This window comes from Eumetopias jubatus, unplaced genomic scaffold (assembly GCF_037043125.1).
Source record: "Eumetopias jubatus isolate StellerSeaLion01/CBP00866 unplaced genomic scaffold, mEumJub1_p1.0 scaffold_3, whole genome shotgun sequence".
NCBI classification, from domain to species: domain Eukaryota; kingdom Metazoa; phylum Chordata; class Mammalia; order Carnivora; family Otariidae; genus Eumetopias; species Eumetopias jubatus.
This window is the reverse complement of record NW_028274809.1, coordinates 14,402,475-14,426,967: the sequence shown is the minus strand read 5'-3', so window position 1 is coordinate 14,426,967 and position 24,493 is coordinate 14,402,475. Positions and strand designations below refer to the sequence as shown.

Below are 24,493 nucleotides of genomic sequence, written 5' to 3'. Positions count from 1 at the left end.
AAACCTACCTGAAGATTTCCTTCAAAAGTTTTACTTGGTTGTCGGGGTACCTCTTTGCATTGGTTTCTTCAAGAAAAGCTCGTGCGTAGGCCATTGGCCCAGCATTAACCTATTGGGGAGAAGAGAATTGGCTGAGCAGGATGCCATCTCTTCCTTGGATGGCGCCTTCTCCACCGCGGGAAGGAGTAGCACCAATCCCACAGCACCCAAATTCTCTCACAGAGCCCGGTGATCTACTGATGTGCTGTCTTATCTGCTGTCCCCCAACTCAGTAGTCAGTAAGCTCCGGAAGGACGCATCTGGGTGCTGTACTCCACGGTCACCCTTCGCAAACTGTCACTTGCCCACAGTTTCACATTTTTGTCATATCTGCGCTTGGCTTGCCCCGTTATTTTTGCACCATCTTTGAAAACTAGACTCATTTTTATTTACTGAAATACATTTTATTTTAACATCTGTGAAATCAACTGTTTGATGTGCTACTTTTTTTTTTTCTATTCACCTGACAGTAAACACTGATCTATTAGTAAGAGATATTCCACGGTGGTGATGGTGTATGCGCCGCCCCAGGAAACACTGTTTGGCTGTATTGCACTTGGCAGTCCGGCCTAGATTCTGGCCGGAGGATGAATTTATCAGATTTGCTGAATGAATGCACAATGCCAGGTCGCGTTCACGCGCACACACAGGAGTAGGCACACACTCATGAAGAAGTCCATATTCTTTAGTGTTTATCGCCTTTTACTGTGACTGTGGGGCTTGGAAGGAATAAGGTCCCAGAAGGAAGCTAATACTGTATTGGAGCTGTCCTCACATGCCCTTGCGGGCCAGGGATTGCCTGCATGGTAGGATGAGTAAACGTTATGGATACTCTCCTCTGCTTCTCCAGATCCAGAATCCACTTTCCTCGACACAGCTATGTGCTGAATGAAGCGGTTTTGTCTGGAGTATAGCAATGGTTCTTTTGCCTTCTGACTTTAAAAGATTTATTATTATTACTATTTTGAGTCAGTCATGGGGAAAAAACGAGAGTTTGGTAGCAGGTCAATATCAGGATCAGCATTACTGATTTTTCCTTTTGCCCTGGGCTCCAATGTAGTTCCACATGGCATGGTTACTGGCCTGCCTTTATTTAAAATGTGAACAGTTGGTTCATTATAAATTTTTGGCATTGTTTTTTTATTTAAAAAAATACTGCATTAATATTATTTTATCTTGGGTACTGAGTCTTTTGATGCCCACTTAAATTCTGTGCCCAAGGTGAGCACCTCACCTGTCTCTCCCTAGTCCCAGCTGGTCAGGGTCTTTTTGGCCCCAGGGTTTCCTCCTTGTGGTCCTCTATCTAGCAGAGGCACACCTGTCTGTCTCACCAGCTGGCTCTCCCAGCTCTCTCTCTGCTTCCATTCACTCTTCTCTCCCCTCAGTGTTCAGGGGGTAACATTCTTGCTAGCGCCTGCGCCCACCTTGTTGGTTTTCCTAAATACTGCTTATGCTTTTGCAAATAGTCTGTTTGTCATATTTTCTTTAATCACCCACTGCGAGCAGGCCATCTGCTTCTTCTCGGGCCTCTGATAGATAAATACCAACACACATCTTATAAACTAATACACATTTTTAAAAAATTTTGTTTTGAAACACTTTCATAAGGCTCTTACTGACAGATATTTATGGGAGAGCCACATTTATTATTCATTAATTAATTCATTGGTTAGATTTTAGAATATAGAACGTAGTTTATCCAGAGAAGATGGGAAAGGAGGATTGAGGATGAAGAAATTTTATTTCGGCTAAAAAAAAAAAAAGGTTTATCTCCTGGTGTTTGGCAGCATCCATGTGTATTTACAGCGAAACAAGATTTTAAAGACTCAGATAAAGTAGTTGGATGGTAGCACACAAAGAACAGTGTCTCTTATCCCCTTTGTAAAAAATTTCTAGGGCTTTTTATACTTTATACTTGGTATAAAGTGGAGACCCACTTTATACCAAGTGGGTCTCCACTCTGAATGTGCCTACCTTCACGCTGACACTTCCTTGGACTTTGAGCTGCAGTCTAATCATGTCCACCTCATCCATCGTGCAAAGCTGGTTAAGCTCAGAAACTTTCTTGGACATCTCATCAATCGCCACTTCGATAGGATTCAGTTCTGTGCTCGACTGGCTTATGACTTGTATTCTCTTCTTCACATATGGGAACAAGTGACTCGCTGTGCAAAAGCAATGCAAGAAAATGTAAAGGTTGAGGGTTAGTGAGTCTGGGGTGCCCCTGAAGGTCCAGACGATCTTCTATTTTTTTTTTTTTTTGCACACAGCACCTTCCACCCTGCATGGATTCTGTATATGTGAGTTATTTTCCCTCCAGTGTATCATGGTGTCTCACATCTCTTAGCTTTGGGCCCAGCTACTGTTGCCTGGCTTGCTTTTCTACATTCAGCTAGCCAACAAATCCTCATCTCTGGGCTGGGTTAAGGCCTTTTGAGTCTCGAAACACTGGAAGGATTATAGCTCCCCCCCCCCACCACCACTTACAATTCAAACAAAAACTATACTAAACCACACTAAAGAATGCTTAAATGTATACTCAATAGCTTATAATATAATAGCTTTGTTCTAATTTTTTGATGATAAAAGTTCTGGAAGAGTTTACCGAAGGTGAATGTTTCCTATGATTTGGGTCACTGCTATTCTTGTATCTATGGTGCAATCCAGGACTGCTCGTCTCTCAAGATTCATCCAGAACACCTTTGCTCATCTTTCTCTTTGGTCTGCTTTAGGAGCCCCATCCCCGCACCTCAGGCCGATTTCCGGTGCCTTCCCATTTTCTTTCTCATGCTATGCTCACCTGGATTTCTTGCTTTACTTGGCTTTCTCCTACCAGATCACGGCCACCTTGAGGGCAAGACTCGTGGTTCATTTATTTAAATTCCCAGAAGAGTGCCCAGCACCTCGCAGGCCCTCATGGCATGTTCGCTGAATGTGGGAAAGGATGACTACCTCATAGAACAGATCTAGATGGTACTGGAAGGGACGTGGGAGGTCATCCCCCTGCCTTCAGGTTACACACGAGGAGCCTGAATTCCAGCGTGGTTTAGAAACTGGCCCCAAAGCACACAATTCTGCGAGCTGCTAACCCTGAAGTAACTGGGAGCAGGCTCAGGGAGAGAGCAGCGGGAAGTTCCCAGGACGCGGACACCAGACCTTGATGCTCGGAACGTCTAAAGGGAAGAGGTGCATCAACTAACTCTACTGAGAATGTCTCTTCTCGTCAACTTCCCAAGGGAGGGGAAAGCGGCCCTTCCCAGCAAACATTTCTAAGCCCATCCTGGCTACTTGTCGGCCATCCTGAAACCCCGCGAGAGCCACTAAGCCCCCAGAAGAGAGGGATGTGCATGGCGGCCGGCACTTACTGGTCAGGACCGTGCGCCGCTTGCACTGCTCCTCCACCCCGCCGTGCTTCTTGCCCGACAGTGTGAAGGGCGTCTCGAAGACGAAGCGGTTGATGTTGTGGTGCATTTCAAAATCCGTCTTCCGGTCCTCAATTTCCTTTTCCTCAAAGAACGGCGTGACATAGGTCACCTGGATGTAGGCATATTTGGGGTCCAAGTCCTTGGGGTTTACCTGGGTTAACACATAATGTCAGAAGGAGTGGTGAGCCCCAGGTACTCCTGGAAGCAAGCAGGAAGCTCTGCGTTCCCCCAGCTGGCATCCCGAGGGGCCTGTCCCTGTTCCCTTGAGGAAAGATAGGCGATCGGATCATTTCAGAGCTGGGTGAACTGAAGTGACAGGAAGGGGAACTTGGCTGGACTATGGTCAAGATGGCGGCAGAGGTAGGATTGGAACCAGCCCTCCAAGGAGCTGAGGTTCTTCGAAACCTAAGTACCTGGCTAGGGCATATCATTTATTTTCTTAAAGATTTTATTTATTTATTTGACAGAGAGAGACACACCGAGAGAGGGAACACAAGCAGGGGGAGTGAGAGAGGGAGAAGCAGGCTTCCCGCAGAGCAGGGAGCCCGATATGGGGCTCGAGCCCAGGACCCTGGGATCATGACCTGAGAGGAAGGCAGATGCTTAACAATGAGCCACCCAGGCGCCCCTGGGGCATATCATTTAATCTTTGATCTTCTTTCTTTTCTGGAATGAATGCCCACTACCTTTGTCTAGAATACAAGCTTCTCGAGAGTAAAAATATATCTCTTGGTCCCTCTACAATTCAGCCTTGGGCTGGGGCCATGGGCTCTGGGTTTGTAATGGGGAAGGAGGTTCTTTGTCTGTTTAGGGGATTAACTGGTTTGCCTATCTAATGAGTGCCAATATTTTTATGTTCTGTTTTTCTAATTCTTTTATTTGCAATAAATCATCCTAGATAGTTTCTTTACTAACTCTGCTTTGGTGAATAGGCTTCTCAAACAGCAAGGAAGGCAGGTTGGGGTCCCCAAGAACAGCCAGGGAATGGCTCTTGCTGTTTCTCAAGGGTGGAAGAGATGAGTCTCAGCCTCTTTTCTAATGATTTCTGGAAGAATTTTCCAACTTCCTCCAGCTTTCTCCGTCTGTTTACCCGCTCACTGCTTATCTGATTCCAGAGATTTGAGGAAGCTTGAGAACTTCTTTGTAATGCTCCTAAAAATTATACTGTAGGATGATTATAGATAGATGCACTGTAGATAAATTGTAGATAAATACATTGTAAGATAATTGTAACCACTTTACAGATTTAAAAAAAAAAAACAAAAAGAAAGGAGATTCAGAGTGGCCACCCAGTTTCTCCAAGAGGGATCATCAGCTGATAGGTGGTATTCTGGTGGAATGAAGACTCCAGTGGTCTGACACCAAATTCGACATTTTTCTCATCCCACTAGGAACTCTGTCTGTGCTTCCTATTTAGGAGAGCCACCGTGAGTGTGGTTCCAGTTCTGTCCACCTTCACGGGGAAGGGGATTGTACCTTTCCAGCTAAGGGGGAGAATGATGAGCACATTGTCACAACTTCTGCCCAGGTCCAGCAGTCTCGGGCCGACCCCTCCAAATACGAATTACGTAAAAGAGGACAGGGGAAAAAGACCTTTTCTTTTGTGGCCCAGGAGCAGCCTATACACTTGGGCACAAATCAGCTTTTCTGGCTCCCTCGCTCTGCCACCCTCTTCTATCCAACCTGTGTTTCTAAGATCTGCCACGCTCTGAACACACCTCCCCCTTTCATTCCTCCTTGGCATTGCCTGTGCTGAGCTTCTCAGAACGCCCTTTGCTTCCAGCAAACACCTTCTCACTCTGCAATTCCCAGAGCAAACATTCTCTGTGGAGCATTGCCCAGCCAAGAATGAGCTGTTCAGGGAGCCCTGAGCTTTCTCCGTGTGACTTGGACCATGCCTCCTGTGGTACTTCACTGGACTCTATTTAATTAACTGTTTGCATGTACCTTCTCTTCTTCTATTTATTTATTTGAGAGATAGAGCAGAGTGAGCAAGAGAGAACATGAGTGGGGGGGCCAGAGGAAGAGGGAGAAGCAGGCTCCCCGCTGAGCAGGGGGCCCACGCGGAGATCATGACCTGAGACCAAGGCAGACGCTTAACTGACTGAACCACCCAGGTGTCCTGTACCCTTCTCTTCTTAACCCCATGTGAACTATGAGCTATGAAAGGAAGAGACTCTATGTGTTCTAGCTCCTAGTTCTGGGCCTGGCATGCAGTAGGTACTGGATAAAATTTGGCTAAATGAATGAAAGCATATTAGAAGATTTGCAGTAATCTAACCAGAGGATGTAAGTCCTCGCTTCATGGAGCCATGAGGAAGTAAAATAAATGTTCACAGGTTAATACAAGTCTGCCACTGTCACAGAGGACAAATTCCAAAATTAATATGACTCCTGAAGGCCTCCATGACTGAATAAATATGTTTTGCTGTTTCTTCCAACTCCAACATTGGGCCCAGTAGCTGTAACCCTTAGATTGCTACTCAAATGCAAATGACCTATGGCAGAAGTAGAGAATTCAGTAAATTGTTTCTAAGATTACCTAAAAGTTACTCGAATAAACATGTGTAACGTTATGGACAAAAGAAAAAAAATCACTCATCAACCAGCCAATAAACAAACAAACAAAACATCCAAAATAGTTCAGGTGGTTTACTTTGCACAGTCAGGCAGAAAATGAAAACTTTAACAAATATAGTTAAAAAATAAAAAAAAAATTAAGTCAATTTCTCACATTTGCGTGAATACTGATTTTCCTTTACCTTGTTGGAATCCTGGATTATCTTCACATTGTCTGCTCCGAATTTATCTGCATAGAGCTTGAGCAGTCTTTGGGAAATCTCAGAGAGGCCTGTCAGCTTAGGCTCTTTATAAATATACTCTTTACCTTCCTCCTCTTCAAAAAAGCCCTATGGGAGAGACATAACGAGCCACCAACTTTACCAGGGAACTTGAATTGCAAATCACAAACAAAACAAAAACTCTTTACTTAAACAATACATCCAGTCTTTCCTGGTCATCCAAGCCATTGATTAGCACCCTATAAAATTCACAATCAGAGAAAATGTCAAGTAAAGAAAACAAAATATCATGTTAGAATCAGTCATTAATGAAACACTCCCGACCAGGCCAAAGATCCTTATGAGATAATCTTACACCTATTTTCTCTCTTTGTAGAAATCAGTGGTAAGACCTACTTGCATATATTTTGGGAGAAGAATGCCCTCATGTGGCAGCCTGGGGTAGAACACAGTCTGGAATAATTTTTGGCCTTTTTAAATAAGGTTTTCTGCACGTCTTTGAAACTAGCATAGGAAACTCTGCATGTCATGTAAAGGTATCTAAAGCTATGCGTTGATATGCATCCCACATCGTGTTAGATGTAAAGGCTTCATACTTTGGATCGTTGTCATCACAGAAATGACATATGGTATACTCCCAAATACTGCTATTTTAAAAATAACTGTAATATGTCTTCAGAGGCCCGATGCAACCATATGCAATTTCATCACTCAGTTGACTTTACTAATAGATCTTTTACATTTTTGCAAAGCTAGAATTGGGATTGAAAATAGTAACCGTGCCATTGTTTTTATGCCACAGGAGCAAACAGGTTTTAGCCTCTACTAATTTTAGTTGTCTGATTTGAAACCAGGGGAAGGTAGGATTCTATTATCTGAGGATAACTCAGTGAGGCAGTCTTCATAACTCCTTCTTTTTGAAGAGACACAGATGCATCTTTTCTGTGGAATACATGTGAACTCAGAATACTAGATGAAGTCGGGAGTTAAGGACCCAAGCGCATACGCTTTTCTCCTGACTGCAGAATTTACCTCATGAAAACAGTTTCGAGGGCCAGGTGAAGATTCTGGAGGTCAGAAAGAATCTTAGCTATACTTTTTTTGTTTTTATCACTTGTGACTAAAAAAAATATTCATTACATGTAAAAAAAACATGCATAAAGTGCTCTAATGCTATCTTGTTGGCTCGTGTCAGGTGATCTAAGAATAATGATCAAAAGGCACATCTGTCTGGGACCTTATACTTGCAAAACACTTTCCTCTAGGTGTGACCACTGTGAGCAGCGTACTTTGTATCATAAGTGGGCGCAACTGAAGACGACAAACAAGGCACATTCATCAGCACAGGCTTTGTCAAGCAGGTGGTTGCCTGTTTCCTCGTGCATTTTCCGAATCGACTTTGGGCTTTTTAAAGGCAGAGAAGGGTCTTTTTCCAACAGCACATATTCAGTGTTTAACACAGTGCTGGTCTTTAGGAACTTCACTCTACATTTGTCGAATGAATACACAGATGAATGGAATAGTTCTCAGAGGGCATACATCTTAAAAGGGTATATTTACACCAGGTAGAACTGGAAAAGGTTCCACGGATTTTAATCAAGATTTTTTATTGAACGATTTCTTTGAGAATGTTCAAGACCAAACACAGCTGAATATATGAGTGCCCTGACCCCAAACTGCTTTAAGAAGAGGCAACCCACAGAATGGGAGAAGATATTTGCAAATGACACTACAGATAAAGGGCTGGTATCCAAGATCTATAAAGAACTTCTCAAACTCAACACCCAAAAAACAAATAATCAAGTCAAAAAGTGGGCAGAAGATATGAAAAGACACTTCTCTGAAGAAGACATACAAATGGCTAACAGACACGTGAAAAAATGTTCATCATCATTAGCCATCAGGGAAATTCAAATCAAAACCACATTGAGATACCACCTTACACCAGTTAGAATGGCAAAAATGGACAGGGGAAACAACAAATGTTGGAGAGGATGTGGAGAAAGAGGAAACCTCTTACACTGTTGGTGGGAATGCAAGCTGGTACAGCCACTTTGGAAAACAGTGTGGAGGTTCCTCAAAAAGTTAAAAAAAAGAGCTACCCTATGACCCAGCAATTGCACTTCTGGGTATTTACCCCAAAGACACAGATGTAGTGAAAAGAAGGGCCATATGCACCCCAATGTTCATAGCAGCAATGTCCTCAATAGCCAAACTGTGGAAAGAGCCGAGATGCCCTTCAACAGACGAATGGATAAAGAAGATGTGGTCCATATATACAATGGAATATTACTCAGCCACCAGAAAGGATGAACACCCAACTTTTGCATCAATATGGATGGGACTGGAGGAGATTATGCTAAGTGAAATAAGTCAAGCAGAGAAAGCCAATTATCATATGGTTTCACTTATTTGTGGAACATAAGGAATAACATGGAGGACACTAGGAGAAGGAAGGGAAAAATGGGGGGGCGGATTGGAGGGAGACATGAACCATGAGAGACTATGGACTCTGAGAGACAAACAGGGTTCTAGAGGGGAGGGGGAGGGGGGATGGGTTAGCCCGGTGATGGGTATTAAGGAGGGCACATACTGCATGGAGCACTGGGTGTTATACAAAAACAATGGATCGTGGAACACTACATCAAAAACTAATGATGTATTGTATGGTGACTGACATAACATAATAAAATTAAAAAAAAAAAGAAAAATAAATAAAATTAATTAATTAAAAAAGAAAAAAAAAGAAGTGACTTGGAGTGTCAAGAGCATGAAAAACAGCTTGCTGTCACTCCTCAAGACTTGGTTGGGCTAAGTGAGGTCTGGCTCCGTTCCCACAGGACTTCCTGCCTGCCATGATTTTTCCATTGCTGTCTTTGTGAAGATTTGTCTGATTGAAGGTCAGAAATTAGTGGCTAAAATTGACAGACTGACACATGAGAGAGAGACACGGCTTCTGAAGGCATCAACCAGAACCCCCACAGGGCAAGAGCCGTAGCAACATTTACAACTTCCTTTTCGATAAGAAAAACGTCTCCAAGTTCCAGGAAAAGATTTTCTCACCCCACTGTGAAAACGAGCACAAAGAGACATTTTGCTGCGAATTTTTTCCTCTCACAAATTTCTGAATCCAGGGTTAGCAGAAAAGGAGAGGTGGGAAGCAGGATTTTCTTGTCATTATTATGACCGCGTGGCCTTGGTCATGAGCCGTGACCTTCTTTCATTCCTGCTCCTTGATCTGGAGGATGGGAAATAGTACGGACTCAGAAATCTAGTGGGAGGCCCCAAGAACAGTGCCTGGTACACAGTGGGCCCTTGGTGCGTGTTAGCTGTGACGAGGAGGAGAGCAATAATAAAGAACATTCTGTGTCACTAGAGCCATTTGAGCTCTGACTAACGTGCAGGGAAACAGCTTATCTGAGTGCTTAAAAATACAAACCTTCAGCTCCTCTCCCACAGACACTACAATTTTCCTTATTATAAAAGGTCTACTGATGTTGATTTCAGTATTTTGGTAAGTGATTGGTCAGAAAGAAATTGTGATTATTTATCTAGGTAATCTGGAAATATCAACCTGTTGGGACTATTTTCTAAAATAAGGAGGAAGGAGCTGGAGTAGCAGAATTAAAAATTTAGTTGGCTGTCTTCCAGGGATCGTGTAAGAGCTTTTGGAGCCAGATCAATGGCAGCTCTGAAAATATTTGGAATATGCGCCTACCTTTTACCCAGGGAAACTATCAAAGCATAGCCCACTGAGCCACAGGACATTGTCTTAAGTTTTCAATTTCAGCTCTGTCTATGAAATAAATGATTTATAACTAGGGACCCAGGTGATGAAAATGCAGGGGCAGTTTCTGTTTTATTTTAGCCCCAAGGTTATGTGTAGACAGCATTTCAAAGCAATGGGAAATGTGCATTTCCCTTGCTAGTTTGATTTCCTAAATGTCACTGTACAATGTGATAAATGTTCTGATCAGTCATCGTTTGGAATTAGCACATATTCTAGTTAAACAAGGACTTTGAATCAGTAGAGTTAACACGCACAGATTATGGAACTGGAAGGCAATAGATGATGATAAAAATGCACTTCAGTAAACTGACAGCTAAAATCATTGACTCCTTCTTAGATGTTTTTGCAAGTTTTTGCAATGCCCCTGAATCATTATTGGGATGTCAAATATAAGGGCCCCTGCCATTATACTTAAGTAATTCGAAATTTACAAACAAAGGAATGCATCCAAGGAGAAACCTTTTGTATAAATGTAGGTCAGAAAGTGTCAATAATGGGCTAAATACTAAGAGAAGAGAAGCTACAAGAATGCAGAGAAACGTTTTCATATAAATATAAACCTTTCACATAATTTGTATACTCATTATATGTATTAAAATATATGTATTTTATATCAATGATTTTCATATAGGTGGGGAGCCAGAAGGATGTATCACAACCCAGAATGGAGAAGGGGTTTTTTAAAACTACACATGCACCTTCCCTCTTCCTCTTAATCTCTTTTCTATCAAGATTCTGAGATACATCTATACCCATGTAGGCATGACTGAGAATCATGGACTCTATACCCTTTGGTCAACAGGAAAAAATTTCCTCCAGCCTTTCATTTATTCATTCCGAGAACATCTGATGTTTTAAGTTATGCAATTGACATTCACTTGCTTCCTTACATGCTAAATATCAGAGCCTAAGTATTTCATTGATTACAGCTGATGTTTGATCACTACTGTTGTTTCATTACTCTGGAAATGAATACTTGAGGGACACTTTGGAGGGTGCTGTATATAGGCTGCTCTGTGTAAAGTTATTTCTATAATCAGTGATGCCAGGTGTCGCATTAGAAAATTCACACAATGCAAGACTTGCATTTTTAAAGCTCCTGCCATGAAAGAACAGTTTCCAGCTTGTTTTCTATTTTCTGGCTCATTCAGACATAATATTAACTACTCTAGCCAATACTATGTAATGAAAGCACTATGCACACGGGACACTAAAATATTTACCCAAAGGCCTTGTGGAGGCAAAGAGCCTACTGCATATTATATTCCCATGATCTTTGCAATATGATTGCGAGACATTCCAACTTGGATATTAAAAGATGAATTTTACAAAGACGTAAAGTACCATCATGTAAAAGAAATTATTTCTGACTATGGGAATTATGCTAATCAAGTAGTTAAGACTTTATCTTAGATCTTTGGAACCTTCATTCTGCACACATTCAGGGAAATGTTCAAATCTAGTTGGTATTTCTTTATCATCATGTGTAAAGTGATGTGCACTGTCTGCTCCTGTTGCATACCATAGTTCACACTTTCCATTTGGTGTTCTGGGACAGGTATTTGAATTTCATTTGAGGACTGAGGCTCTAAATGGCTGTGTAGTTTAGTTGACCCCCGTTAGTTTTTGTTCAAAGGCGGCTGGAGTTTGAGCTTATAAAGTACCATGCCTAGGCTTGTACTCAGGTCTGCAGATTTAACAAAACACTTTTAAGCTTAGGTTGGAATTTTTAATAAATGACAATTGAGAATACTGGCGGCATGTAAAAAAAAAAAAAGCCAAGTGCACAATCAGCACACGTTATTATTGAGAAATCTGCAAAAAGAACAAAGTTAGGTCATTTGAAAGTAGCTCTTCCCAGTTCTTCCCCCATGCCCCCCACTCAGTCTATTTAGTATAAGGGTTTTCAAGTATTCTTTTAGTAGGTGAGTTAGGGACCCATGACTCCCATTTTATAAATGAAGGTAGAAAATCCTGGTGTGGACATGGAGAGGGCTTAAGGAATTACAAAAAAGTATGTAGTGGTCAGGCGAGCAGAACCGAATGGATAAATAATGTGTGGATAATGAAGGAATTTATCTTTCCAGCTCAATCAGCAATAATTATGTTGAATTACTGGTGAATCATTTTTGTAGATAAAAAATGACTGAATATAGGCACTGTCACATGGTTCACAAAAGGAAGAAAATTCTTCTGGTGTCACAGAGCTCTAGGCACCGGGACATTATTTCTGCCTTTGCTGGTTTTCCAACATTTCTTATATCAGTTCTTTCTGCATCTTTAGGAGACTTAATCTGCCCTACGGGTCATGCTTTAGTCCACTGGTCATCTTTTGCATTGAGCATTAAGACCCTCACCGCTGAGAAAGCTCAGAGCTTGCCACCAGAGAGAGCCCTGTTTCTCCACAATACTTATGTGGAAAGAAGCAACGTCCTTTCAGGAGCCTGGGAAGGTGTCCCTCAATGGCCACTACTCCAGCTTCTAAAAATCTGACCACTGTGCCCTTCTTAATCAGCTGCAATTCCCAGTGGTCTGAAATGAGCAGATAATCTCTAATACTAAGCCTACTCTTCACGTACTGCAAATATGTGGTGCTCATATTTATCTGGCTGTGTGCACAAGTGTGTTTATGTAGGTTTTCAAACCACATTTACCTTTGTGTAGAATGATGATATACGTGAAAAGTAAATGATACATTTTTGTAATTCAGATAACTGGAATAAATACAATTTAGTTCAAGAAATGCAGGATGACTCCAAAATGAAGGGAAGCAGGATAATCTCACCTTTGTACCAAATGCTGATTTGTACACAAAAAGTTAAGGTTCAGTACACCATATGGAGGGAAGTGTGAGGATTATTAGAGCATGCAAACGGAGAGAGAGAGAAAACTTACCACAGCCTGGAACCGTCAAGACCAAAAGAAGAAAAGAGTAAACATCCACATTAAAATCTGGTAGGAAAGCAGTAGGGTTTGTTTCTACCTGTTTAGTGTCCCTATATGAGAGACCGGCTGCAGAAATCAGGTGGGCAATCTCACTTTCAGGACCGGGCTGTTCATGGCAGCTTATTACTTTTTTCATTGGGAGGATTGCCTGAAGGATTGTAGATCTGAATCTTGGTTGGCCGAGTACCCACCTTGTGTGTCACTTCTCTGGGGCTCAGTTAGCCTGTGGCCATTTCCCCAAAACCCTGTCTTTCCACCTGCCATCCCTCAATGCCCACATTCCCTTCCCAATGGGGTGTTCTGCTGTTTTTCCTGCTAATGTTTCATCAAGGGCAAATATTGCTTCTTTTCTTCATGATGTTCAAGATATCATTCCCTATCTTCCTCCTCCTCCCCTGAATATTCCCCCACTTTCTCCCCAAAATGTACACTATTACTTCAAATAGTTCTGATTCTTTTCCTGGGACCCCACACATGTCTACATTTAGTCTCTATCTGTAGACTGTCTCTACTCGCTTTGGCTATCTCCGCAATCCTGGTGCAGCTGTGCAGGTCGGAAAATCTCAGTTGGATTAATTCGTTTATGGTAGGTGGCTAATGGGTGACACTTCTCTTTCCAGGTAGAGAGCAGCTAATCTTTATTAATTCGGAAGTTAGTTTTTAAGCTGCCTTTGGCGATTAGGGGAAAATAGATGTTTTTCAAAAGACTTTAACGGGAAATAATCTAGAATGACCATGCTGGATTTGACGTCTTCAGCTGCCGCCTTCGAACATTCCGAGGAGAAAAGAAGCTATTGGCAATACTGCTTTATGTGAGGGGAGGGAAAGAGGGGAAATGAGAGAAAACGAGAGGGCATTCCAACTATGAAAATAAGAGGATGAAATGTTCATGCACACAAGTCAGAGTCCAAGGTATGCTGCTGCAATAATTGTCCCTGGGTTTGCTCCACCTAAAGCACTGCTCAGAGACATTCATAATTAATATAGAATATGTTCACTTAATTTTCCAGCTAATGCTATGGCTTGCTAATATTATTATTCTGGCTCTCTGCTAAGGTGGGAAGCTGGGAAAGATAACTTGACAGTTATACTGACTCACAACACAGGGGGAAAATATAACATATGGCGTTCTGCCTAGAATCAGTGGTAGTTTAGAAGGAAGGGGAAAGAAAATGCGTGATTGTAAAGTCAAAGGGCTTTGACATGGTGGAGCCCCTAGGAAGTCTTTATTTCCCAGAATGCTGTGAATTTCATTTCTTAAAACATGTTCAATTTAATTTCACCTTAACCTATGACCCGAAACTATAATTTCATATTTGGGGTTAACTGGGAAGAAGAAGATGCTCTTTCTCCAAGAAGTTAGAAGTCACTAACTTAACTCAACTTGTATTAAGACCCCTAGATTTCTCTGCCCCTTTGCTCCCCAGTTCACTACATTCCCCTGGACAAACACACGACCCTCACATCCAGAAAAACCCTCAAATATACCCAGACACACCCACATCCTCTTAATCCCTTGCCATATGGAGTTTAATGTCTCATAGAGAATGAAAGACAGTTTCATTGTTTAACAGAATGTAGAGGCCACATAGCTTCTGGGGAACTTACCTGCCCATAAAATGCTACACGATAGTAGCGACCGAACAGCCGCTTCTCTGAGTTGACCACCTCTGCAACTTTTAGATATGATCGATGAATGTCATAGTAGAGATCTGATAATTTCTGAAACCATAAATCAAAGGGTTTCATGAAGGTGATGCTGACACAGAAAACAGGGAGTTTCCCCTTTTGAAAATTATAAGTAATTCACCAATTTAAAGCAGGATGTTTTGACCAAGCTCTGGCCTCAGAAAACGTACTTTGAAGTCTCTCTGCTTCTCGAAGACAGCAATGATGGGTTTGTTGACATCAGCAATGAGTTCGTATCGCTCAGACTTCCAAAGAAACTCCACACACATGTAAAGCTGCTCCACCAGGATATTCTGCAATCCCCCAAATCAAATGAGATTTTACATGACTGTGTAAACATGGTGTACTCATTGTGGTTCATCCCTAAAACTTGTTTTCAAAACTGTTACACTGTCAATTTTCTTTATAGTGGGGTTTCTGTGTTCCCTGTCTTTGTTATTGGCATTTACACCCATCCTGGAAGGGATGGTGGTGTCTTCTTGGATTCTTCTCTTTCCATCATCAAATTAGTCCTTCAGACTTGCTAATTTGAATCTATGAAAGGCCTTCAGCTCTGTCTAGTCCTTTCCATTTTTATGGTCACTGCTTTAGATCAAACCTCTGCTCCTTCACCTCCAGACTCCATAGTGGTCTTCTAGTAATCTGTTTTCCTTCTGGTCCGTCTTATGTGCTGTTCTCCAGGAATCCTTCCTTCTAAAATGTAAATCTGGTCATGAGCTCTCCACTGCCCTAAACCTTTGTAGGAACTCCGGTGTCTCTGAATGGCCGTCCAAACTCTCTAGCACGACATTGAAGGAGCTCCATGATTAGGCACCAACCTCCCTTTCAGTGCCCCCAGCCCTTGTCACTGACTTTGCACTTTGGGTACCCCATCCTGTACCCCTCCACTCTCAGAATACTTTTATACCTCCACACATTTACCTGTGTGTGGCTTACACCTTTAAGAACCGTCAAGTCTCATCAATGGCAAGATCCAGTGCAGAAGTCTGGAAAGCTTTCATATATGTCCCATCCATCTATATCCCAACCACTGTCACTTAAAAAGTTGTTTCCTTTTAATTGCCTAGATTTATACTTGTTGGGCCTTAGAGTGGCTACTCTCCACCCTGAAAAAAATTTGTCCTTCTCAAGATTCTAAACTCTTTGAAAGTCAGAATTATGTCTTATTTATCTTTGTCCTCCATCCTTAACTCAATGCCTCACATATACTAGTGGTTTAATAAATATTCAGCTGAATCAAATTATATACTCACTAAAAAAAGTGGATAATATTGTTGGAATCTTTTCAACAATGTCTTTGAAGAAAAGATTCATAAACATTTAAAATAGTTAACATAATAAATTAATAAATATGTAAATTAATATAAATCATATATAAAATTTAATTAAAATTGGCCCCCAAATTTGCTTTCTGTATCCCTTTTTTTTTAATCTACATAACATTAAGATTTAAACAATTAGCTTATGAAATATTTCATTTCCTTGATGAGGGAGCTCTGTTTTCTTTATCAGAATTGTTGCTATGTAATTGCCACTAGAAACCTTTAGATTAATGAAAAATAACCATGGTTTGCAAATCAAAAGGTTTTTTGCAGAAACTAGTGAGCCTTTCTGCTCAAGTGTATTTACAAACAAACTTTCTAATGCATTAAAAAAAGTTGTGACCAGCTCACAAAATTTTCAGCATCCCTTATGATGTTTACCAAAGGACTAATGATTTCATATCTTATAGAAGAGCTGACATTATATATTTGGGAAGTAATTTATATATATATATATATATAGACATTATATATAGAGAGAAGGAAAGTTTAGTTTAAATATTCATTGAAAATTATGCTTTATCACTGGAATTTGAGATCTATTAATCTCAGCTTTTTAGCCTTTCATTTAGCCTAAGTCCTATTCTACAGTAATTTTATTTGATCTCTGAATAAGATTTTCTCCTCCATATTTAGCTTAATGTAACAGTTCAATGCATCTTTTTACTCAGTTACTGTACACTAGATTATATGGATCTAACCTCATTGTATGGTGTGTCTTGCATTCCTGAATCTTCTTTCATTGCTCCTTCTTCTTTAATATTTGGTGTAATGCTCAGAAAAGCTGGCCAGCCCATGGAGAACATGCCTTGAGAGGACCAAACAAAATGAAACATTATTGTTTGAACCAAATCCTGTTTGGAATAGATAATGCCTTTCTTTATGATGTTACAAGTGGTAGTACAATAAAACTCACATAGTCAACGAGATGGGTATATAATGACTGTTGAGAAATATTCTCTCCCAGGGCAACCAATGATCCTGTTTAATAATTTTGTATCATTTTTCAAGTGACACATTTTCTTTTAGAATGTGGCACAGAATTATGGACAGAATACAGAATTTGTAGGTAGACATGGTTCCAATGTTTTAATTTGGCCAGACTCTTTGAGCCTGCTTCTTCCCATTTGTTAAACTGAAGATGTTAATATCTATTTCAAAGGATAGTTGAAGGAATTCAGTACATTAATATTTGAGAAAACACCTGGTATGATCAGTGCATTATGGAAACAATGCTCATTCCTTGCCAATTTTCACTCTTTTGCATTATCTAGAAACTTTCTTAAATTTTCCTAGCACTGTGGCTACCAAGATAAAAATAAATAGATCTGGCTCTACAGATAATATATAAAGACAGTTGATCATGGACAATGTCTCCAGAGGAGGGATTGGAACTGAACAGTAGAGAATTTGAGTAGTCAGGAGCACAGCTTGGGGTAACAGATCAGCCCTTGAACTTTGGCCCCATCATAAGCTAACCATGAACTCTGGGTCAAGTTGCATCACTTCTCTTGGTTGGCGTCTCAGGACGCCATAATAGCACCTAACTCAGTATCAGTAATGATACTGGCAACTAATCAAGATATTGCCAGTATAGAGCCTAGTGTGGGCCCTTACATGGAGCAAATGCTTTTAAAATTATAGTTAATCCTTTTGTGAGATATTTCCATTTTTAATTATCAGCTCATGGGCTATGTAACTAAATGATCACTCCCCAAACATGCTTGAAATTATAATTAGAATACTTGTTGCAATCTAATCCTTGCATTAAAATTTCTACTTTCCTACTTTTGAAAATAATAATATTATTTCTGCAATTAAACATATTAATATATGACAATCGATTAGCAGGGATATATAGCAGAGAAAGTCATTATATATTTTTTGCAGGATGATCATTACTACAGTTGTACTTTCTGGAGTTGCTTATATTTGGTGATATTCTTATTGTGTGCACATTGTACTGAAGGGATACTTTATTCCTCTGACTTCTTAACATCATAATACAAAAGTATACTGAGGACTTCAGATGTATGCCAATGGATATGAATATATGTTAATGCATCATAAAAAATCACCTTCCTTAGAGTTTAGTAAACAAATATATTCTTTTCTCAATGGGTATGTTAGAGTCCAGTGTTACTTTAGGTCTGGAAGTGGGTATTTAACATTTTTTGAATATTAAAGTTTCACACAACATTTTGGGATATAAGTTTCCATAATTTCTCAAACTGACCTCTAGTCTATCAGGTTTTTTCCATTTTGTTTTTTGTTAGAATTTGAAATCATTTTTATGGAGCTGTACAGTGTCTGATTATGATACAAAATAGATGGGGAAGAAGGGTACGTTAGGCAAAACGGTGATGCATTTGATGACGTGCATATAAAAATGAAGCTAAATCATGAGGATGGAGCTAAGCAGGAAGATCCCTGAATTTTAGCATGGACACAAGCCATCATGCCAGATCTGGTGTCCTCCTCAAGTAAATGACCTCCCTGTTTCACAGTTCACTTTGGTCATTTGGTTCAAATGCCTTATTTGCAAAATCCACTGAGAGTCTTTAGAAAACATATGCATATTTAAAAGAATAAGGGATTAATTAAGTTTCCAAAATATTGTAACTAAAGTCCATTTACCTTTTGTTCAGTTATTTTGATTTTAATATCTAAAGATTTGTTTCTGTTTTTCATACACTGAGGTTTCCACTACACTTAATACATCGCCGGCCATAACCTTTGGGTTTGAACAAACTTTTGCAAGAGAAAACAGGTTAAATGGATTGGCTATATTGCCAAATGTTTTACAAAGAGTAATTCTTTAGGTATTGTTACAAAATCTTTCATCAAACTTTAAGGATGACATATTCTTAATTAAAGGAAATCAATACTGTAAATTATTATGTGTCGTAAATTGTCTGAATCAGTTTATGCTTTTAAAAAAGGAAATGGAACAAGTTGATTATAGAGTCCTGCATATATATTTCTGGCATTCCTTGTTTCAAATGAGTCATCTTATTACATTTCAAAATTTAAATAGATTTCTCTTGCAATTTTAAACAATTTTAGAATAAAATCTCAAGGGCAAACTAGTATGCAGATTGGTAGCAAATATGGCCATGACTCATAATCCTACATATTGGATAAGATGCAATTCTATGTGCTGAGAACTTTTCAGTTCTACACTTCATAAATTTGGGTAGATTTTGGAGTGGTAGGAGCTTCAAGCTTTTACAGTGGGAGTTATGAAGGTCTGAGATAGTTTTTGCTTCTAAGAATACATTTAAGAGTTTCATCAAAATAGAATTTAAGCAGCAACGTGATTTCTTCAGTACTGTTCCATGGGGGTAAAGTGTATGCGGGAGAGTCAGGCCACTCACTTCCTCCACCAGGAGCTGTTAGTAATGGGTAGCTATCACAGGGGTGGATATCCTCCGGGAGCAGGGATGGTGTGCAAATCTTTTCCATTTTCCAGTAACCTATGGTAGTGCAAGATGAGGTTAAGACATTGCTACATGTTGGTGTTAATACAAGCTTATGAGACTCTAAATCATTAACCAGTGAAACATTCTCATTTTGAACTAAGAGGCTGACCAGTTAGCCTTTTTTGTGCATGAAATAAACATGATAATAGCATGAGAGAGCTAAAATTTATAAGTACACTATAATTAGAAATATCTGTGAAAATTAATGTTACTAAATAAAACATAACTGAGATTAATACAACCTAAAATTAATAAGTTAGTTGTAATTTAGGTTTTAACATGTCAACTTCTAGACTTTTCTCCCTGCACATGGCTGTCTTACCCTTTCTTTTCAGGTATTCTGCAATGAGGGCAGCTATATGGATGTAGCACATAGCAGCCTGTAATAAAAAGGAAAACCGTTTCAGAGGAAGGCACAGTGTAGATTTTACTATTTGTCTAATCAGGACGAATCTTCCAAGGTGAGTCAGTATTCCATGTGAGAATATGTGGAGGAATCCTTTTAATGAAAGAATCAAAGCCAAGAATCGATTTGATTTCCCAAAAGTTCACAATCAAGAATAAATTCTTTTGGGGAATTTTTGTTTGTGTTTTTCTGGGAGTAGTCTTCAAGTGGGTGAATGAGCTGAATTGAAGAATTTTTCAATAGAATTACCCTCCTTCCTTAATATCTAAGTCTAATGTATATGTTTTTAAAATCCACAGTTTTCTTTTCTTGGTAAAACTACAAGCTATAGCATTGGGATCTAAATTGGGAGTAAAATTAAGCTACCTTCTTAGCTTTTCTCCTTCCAGTAATGGCCTCATTTGAATATCTACTGTTTTTAAGATGGTTGCCTCACAAGGTGGTACTTGATTAAATAGTGTGGCCTAATGTAACATGTGTGCTCCCGCCCAACCAGACTATATGGCGATTTTATTATTCTCTCTTATCTCCTGAAGAGCCTTGAACATTGCTGAACACGTACTAGAACTTGACCTGCTGAGGGGTCCAAATGACTTCAGCTTTTCCCTTTGAAAGTTGTGGAGTTATCTTTCCATTTTCTGGACCGTCCAAGGGAACTGGAGTTTCTCATTCTTGTCCCCCCAAAATGCCTCCAACCGAGGTTTCTAATTGGCTCTATTTCTCTCCCAGGATCCCTCACATGCGTTTAGAAGAACTTCAGGTGTTAGGACTATCCCAGATAAAATAATCTTTTCCTGAAAGGGGCTTATTTCTGAGAATAAGGCAGAAATTTCCCATTTGGTGTCCGGAAACCACTCGGGGTCTATGAATTGCTGCATAAAAATCCACCCGGTGTTTGAACTGACATAAAAAAGTTAGCTATTGATTTATAACCTTCACAGAGTGCACTCTCCTACATGGCTCGTGGGAGTGTTAATATTTCCATCACCAGTTCAGACTAGCTGCAAATGAGGACAGATTACCGCAGCCTGAGATAACTCACCATGGTGGTAAACTTCCCCATCTGACTCCAATTACAGGGAAGACATTTTAAAACACAGAACATTAACTTCTATAACTCAATTTCCAGACACCCTTACAACCATCCTCCTTAGTCTTAGGCTTTTAATCTTTGGTTCTGCATTGCATATTGCCTTTGATACCAACAACTCTGGCCTTGACTTGGTGTTATTTACATGGATTTGGGCATTCTTGAGTCCTACATGCAAATTTAATGCACATCATATATAATTGGGTCATATCTAGATGAGCGGAAAAATATGGTAGTCTACTGTAAATGAAAGTCCAATCGTCCTGATAAAAAGGACAATGCCAATAGAGAAGGACTGAGCCTTCGCTAATCACCTCGGATAAGTCTCCATTTCTCGCGTGAATCTTGGCCATGCTTTCGAGCCAGGTCCTCCGCAGCTCAGGGGTGCTTGCATAGGAGTTTGCCAGGCTGTACTGGAGATCCACCAGCATCTCAGGGTCCTTCTCATGCTCCTTCATCTGAGCTGTCGCCATCAAAACAGTCCTTATACGTTTCGTCAGATCTTTCACCTCTGCTGGGAAGTTGCTGTTCTTTGGAAAACAGAGAGCCTGGGTCATTATCTCTTCCTAATTCCTAAGGTAGGTTACTTAAGTTATGCTATTAATTATGGCTTGGTTTCACAGTTTGGTGCATTCTCTTTATTGTTCATAAATATGTACTTTATATATGATTCCATGATTGTGGTTGTACACATTTGACCATAAGAACTGCAGTGGACTCCATCTTATCTGCTCATCTAGCTTCTTTTAGTAACAGCATCCTGATTGTTCTTCGAAGTGCTCTCCTCTCTGGCTCTGGTTCATGTGATTTGAAAGGGTTTACTTCATTTGCAGGCACCAGGGGGTGGCCCACCAAACTGTCCTGGCCAATCAACTGGCCAAGCCAGTGATCAGTGTAGGAATGGAGATATGATACAAGGTTTAGACAAAGAGATTCAGGCCTGGGACTTCGATTGGCACTACAGGATGAGATGCTTTTTCTTTTCTATTCTTTTCTTTTTTAAACAATTTTCTTTATTTATTTGAGACTTGAGAGAAAGATAGCATGAGCTGAGGGAGAGGGGGAGGGGCAGACAGAGAGGGAGAAGCAGATTCCCTGCTGAGCAGGTAGCCCCACACAGAACTTGATCCCAGGACCCCGGGACCATGAAGGCAGACACTTAGGTGGCTGTGCCACCCAGGTGCCCTGATGCATTTTTTTTCCATTTATAGGATACTCCAGTGTCCTCAGAATTTCTGAGAGAGTAAGCTCATGGGGAGAGCCTGCTTGTGAATGAAGTAAACAAAGAGGAATACTGAACTGAGAGATAGAGTGGCGAAAATCGAGGCAGTAGGGGAAGGGGGCCTGAAAACATGATGATTTGTTTAATTAAAAAAACTTCTTTATTAAAAATTTATTTCCAGTTTTATTCAGAAGTAACTGACATACATCACTGGATGAGTTTAAGGCATACAGCATGGCGGTTTGATGTATATATATTGTGAAATGAGTACCACAATCGCTTCAGCTCACATCCATCTGCCCATGTAGATGCAGTACAAGGGAAAGAAAGAAAAAAAGGAAAAAGGAAAAAAAAATTCCCCATATGATGACAACTCAGGATTTTCTCACTTAACAGTTAACTTTTCTATATAGCAGGAACAGTGTTAGCTAAAGTCATCATGTTGTACCTGACATCTTCCATTGAATATGTACACCACAACTGCTTTATCCATTCATTCACTGATGGACCCTTAGCTTGTTTCCATGCGTTGGCTATTGTAAATAATGCTACTATGAATGTGGGGGTGCAGCTATCTTTTTGAATTAATGTGGAAACATTATTTTAATCCCTGGGTTGAGCTGAGCCATGCCTGATGCCCAACTCTATCCCTGGACTTTTCAGTACTGTGACTAAAGAAGTCTTCAGAAACTCTTTTTTTTAAGTCTTCAGAAATTTGTAAAAGAAAGATCCAAAAAATTTGACCAAGAATAGGAGTATGAGGGAATCACTGTATTTCTGGATGTTTGTGGTTAGTTTTCTTATTATATCCCATCCAATCACACATCTTGCTAATTCCACTTAACAGATGACAGACTGACAGTGGTCAGAGCTGTTTGTTAATTCAAACAAGCAAACTCAACATTACACTCAGTTCAAGTCTCAACAAACAAAATACAAAACCTGTATTTTTTCATGATTTTGATATTTCACACAATCATTCAGTTTAGTCTTATTCCTAAATCTTTGAAAATGTCCACAAGGCTTTTCTTACTTTCATCTGCTTGTCTCCATTAGCAAAATTATTGGTAATTGCAAGGGAATGTTGAAACCTAGAGCCTCCAATCCCAGCATCGGCTATCAACTGGCTTACGGCCTTGATGAGCTAGAAGAGAAAAGAACAATGAAACTTCAAAAATGGTAACTCAGAAATAGTAATTTTAAAGAAATTACTGGATGAATGTATCATTGATTTCTCCCTGTGGGTCCAAAGCAGCATCTTCATGCATTAAATTTTCAGAAGGTCAGGTCATCTAGGGCGTTTCCTATAATTTAAAATATTTATATAAGAAGGTTGCAGGAATCTTGGGGTGCCTTAAAGAAACACATTTCTGTGTGCAGAATCTGGTGGGGTTTGGCATCCTAGAGATAGCCATGGTTTACCGAGTCGTGTATTCTATTTGATTCTGTTCCCTGGCAGAAGAAAGGAAAAGTCCAAGTGGAGTTATGGGCTTTGCTGATTTCTGCCCAGCTGCCCTCTTCCTCTGAGTGAGAGTTGAGTGTGCTGAGCGTCTTTAAGGAGGGCTTTGGCAGAGGAGTTTGTAGCTCTTGCCCTGGGGCCAGGAGCCTTTTATCAGCGCTGGAACAGACGAGTGGTTTTCACAACAAATTACTGAAATTTGGCAGCACTTACTTGTAAGTGGGACCGGACAATTGACTTTTGCTTGTTAAATTCAAAATTCTTTCTCATGAAAAAGTACAGAAGTGCTGATGCTTCAGTCTGTGTTGACCGTGACCTGTGGTTACAGCATTTCAGGACTTCATAGCAGAACGATCCACACAGGTCGGCTGGCCCCTGAAAGAATGCTGAAGGAAACTATGGAAATAGAAGGACTGGTTAAGGGCCGACCATGCTTTCAAGTTGCTCTGTTTATGCCCAATTTTAGAATTCCTTAAAACACAATCCACCTTCTTTTTTTTTTTTTTTTCAACCTTGTCTTTTTCTTCTATTTGCAAGTGGAGGGGATAGAATTGTATTTATTTAAGTCTATATTAATATTTCTTTTTTTTCCCCAGAAATAATCATTCTCTACATGGTAAGTCTCCCATGCATCAATAACAAATGACAAACCAGAACCAGGGACTGAGAGCTTTGAAATGCTTTCTGTTGACCCAACATTGTAAAACCACAGGGATCCTCAAAGGTGGTAGCTCTATTTTAATGTGGCAATTTTACTTGGCATGAATGGACATCACAGTTGATGACGTGCATTTTACCTAACTCTGCCGCAAACACTGAGAA

The 24,493-nt window shown here is 40.2% G+C and overlaps 1 protein-coding gene across 6 annotated transcripts in view; it reads right to left on the bottom strand.

The window, feature by feature from the left end:
* The window catches only part of DOCK10 (dedicator of cytokinesis 10), a 263,841-nt gene that overhangs the window by 4,810 nt on the left and 234,538 nt on the right, over positions 1-24,493 (bottom strand). For all 6 annotated transcript variants that reach the window (XM_088021536.1, XM_088021534.1, XM_088021535.1 and 3 more), the window contains exons 43-54: positions 23,885-24,067; positions 23,246-23,356; positions 21,305-21,520; positions 19,817-19,874; positions 19,390-19,488; positions 16,714-16,820; positions 14,861-14,983; positions 14,610-14,723; positions 6,227-6,373; positions 3,405-3,615; positions 2,014-2,204; positions 9-109 (exon numbers count right to left, since the gene is read on the bottom strand). In XM_088021536.1, the coding sequence (XP_087877662.1) occupies positions 9-109; positions 2,014-2,204; positions 3,405-3,615; positions 6,227-6,373; positions 14,610-14,723; positions 14,861-14,983; positions 16,714-16,820; positions 19,390-19,488; positions 19,817-19,874; positions 21,305-21,520; positions 23,246-23,356; positions 23,885-24,067 (1,661 nt within the window). The remainder of the gene's footprint in view (positions 1-8; positions 110-2,013; positions 2,205-3,404; positions 3,616-6,226; positions 6,374-14,609; positions 14,724-14,860; positions 14,984-16,713; positions 16,821-19,389; positions 19,489-19,816; positions 19,875-21,304; positions 21,521-23,245; positions 23,357-23,884; positions 24,068-24,493) is intronic.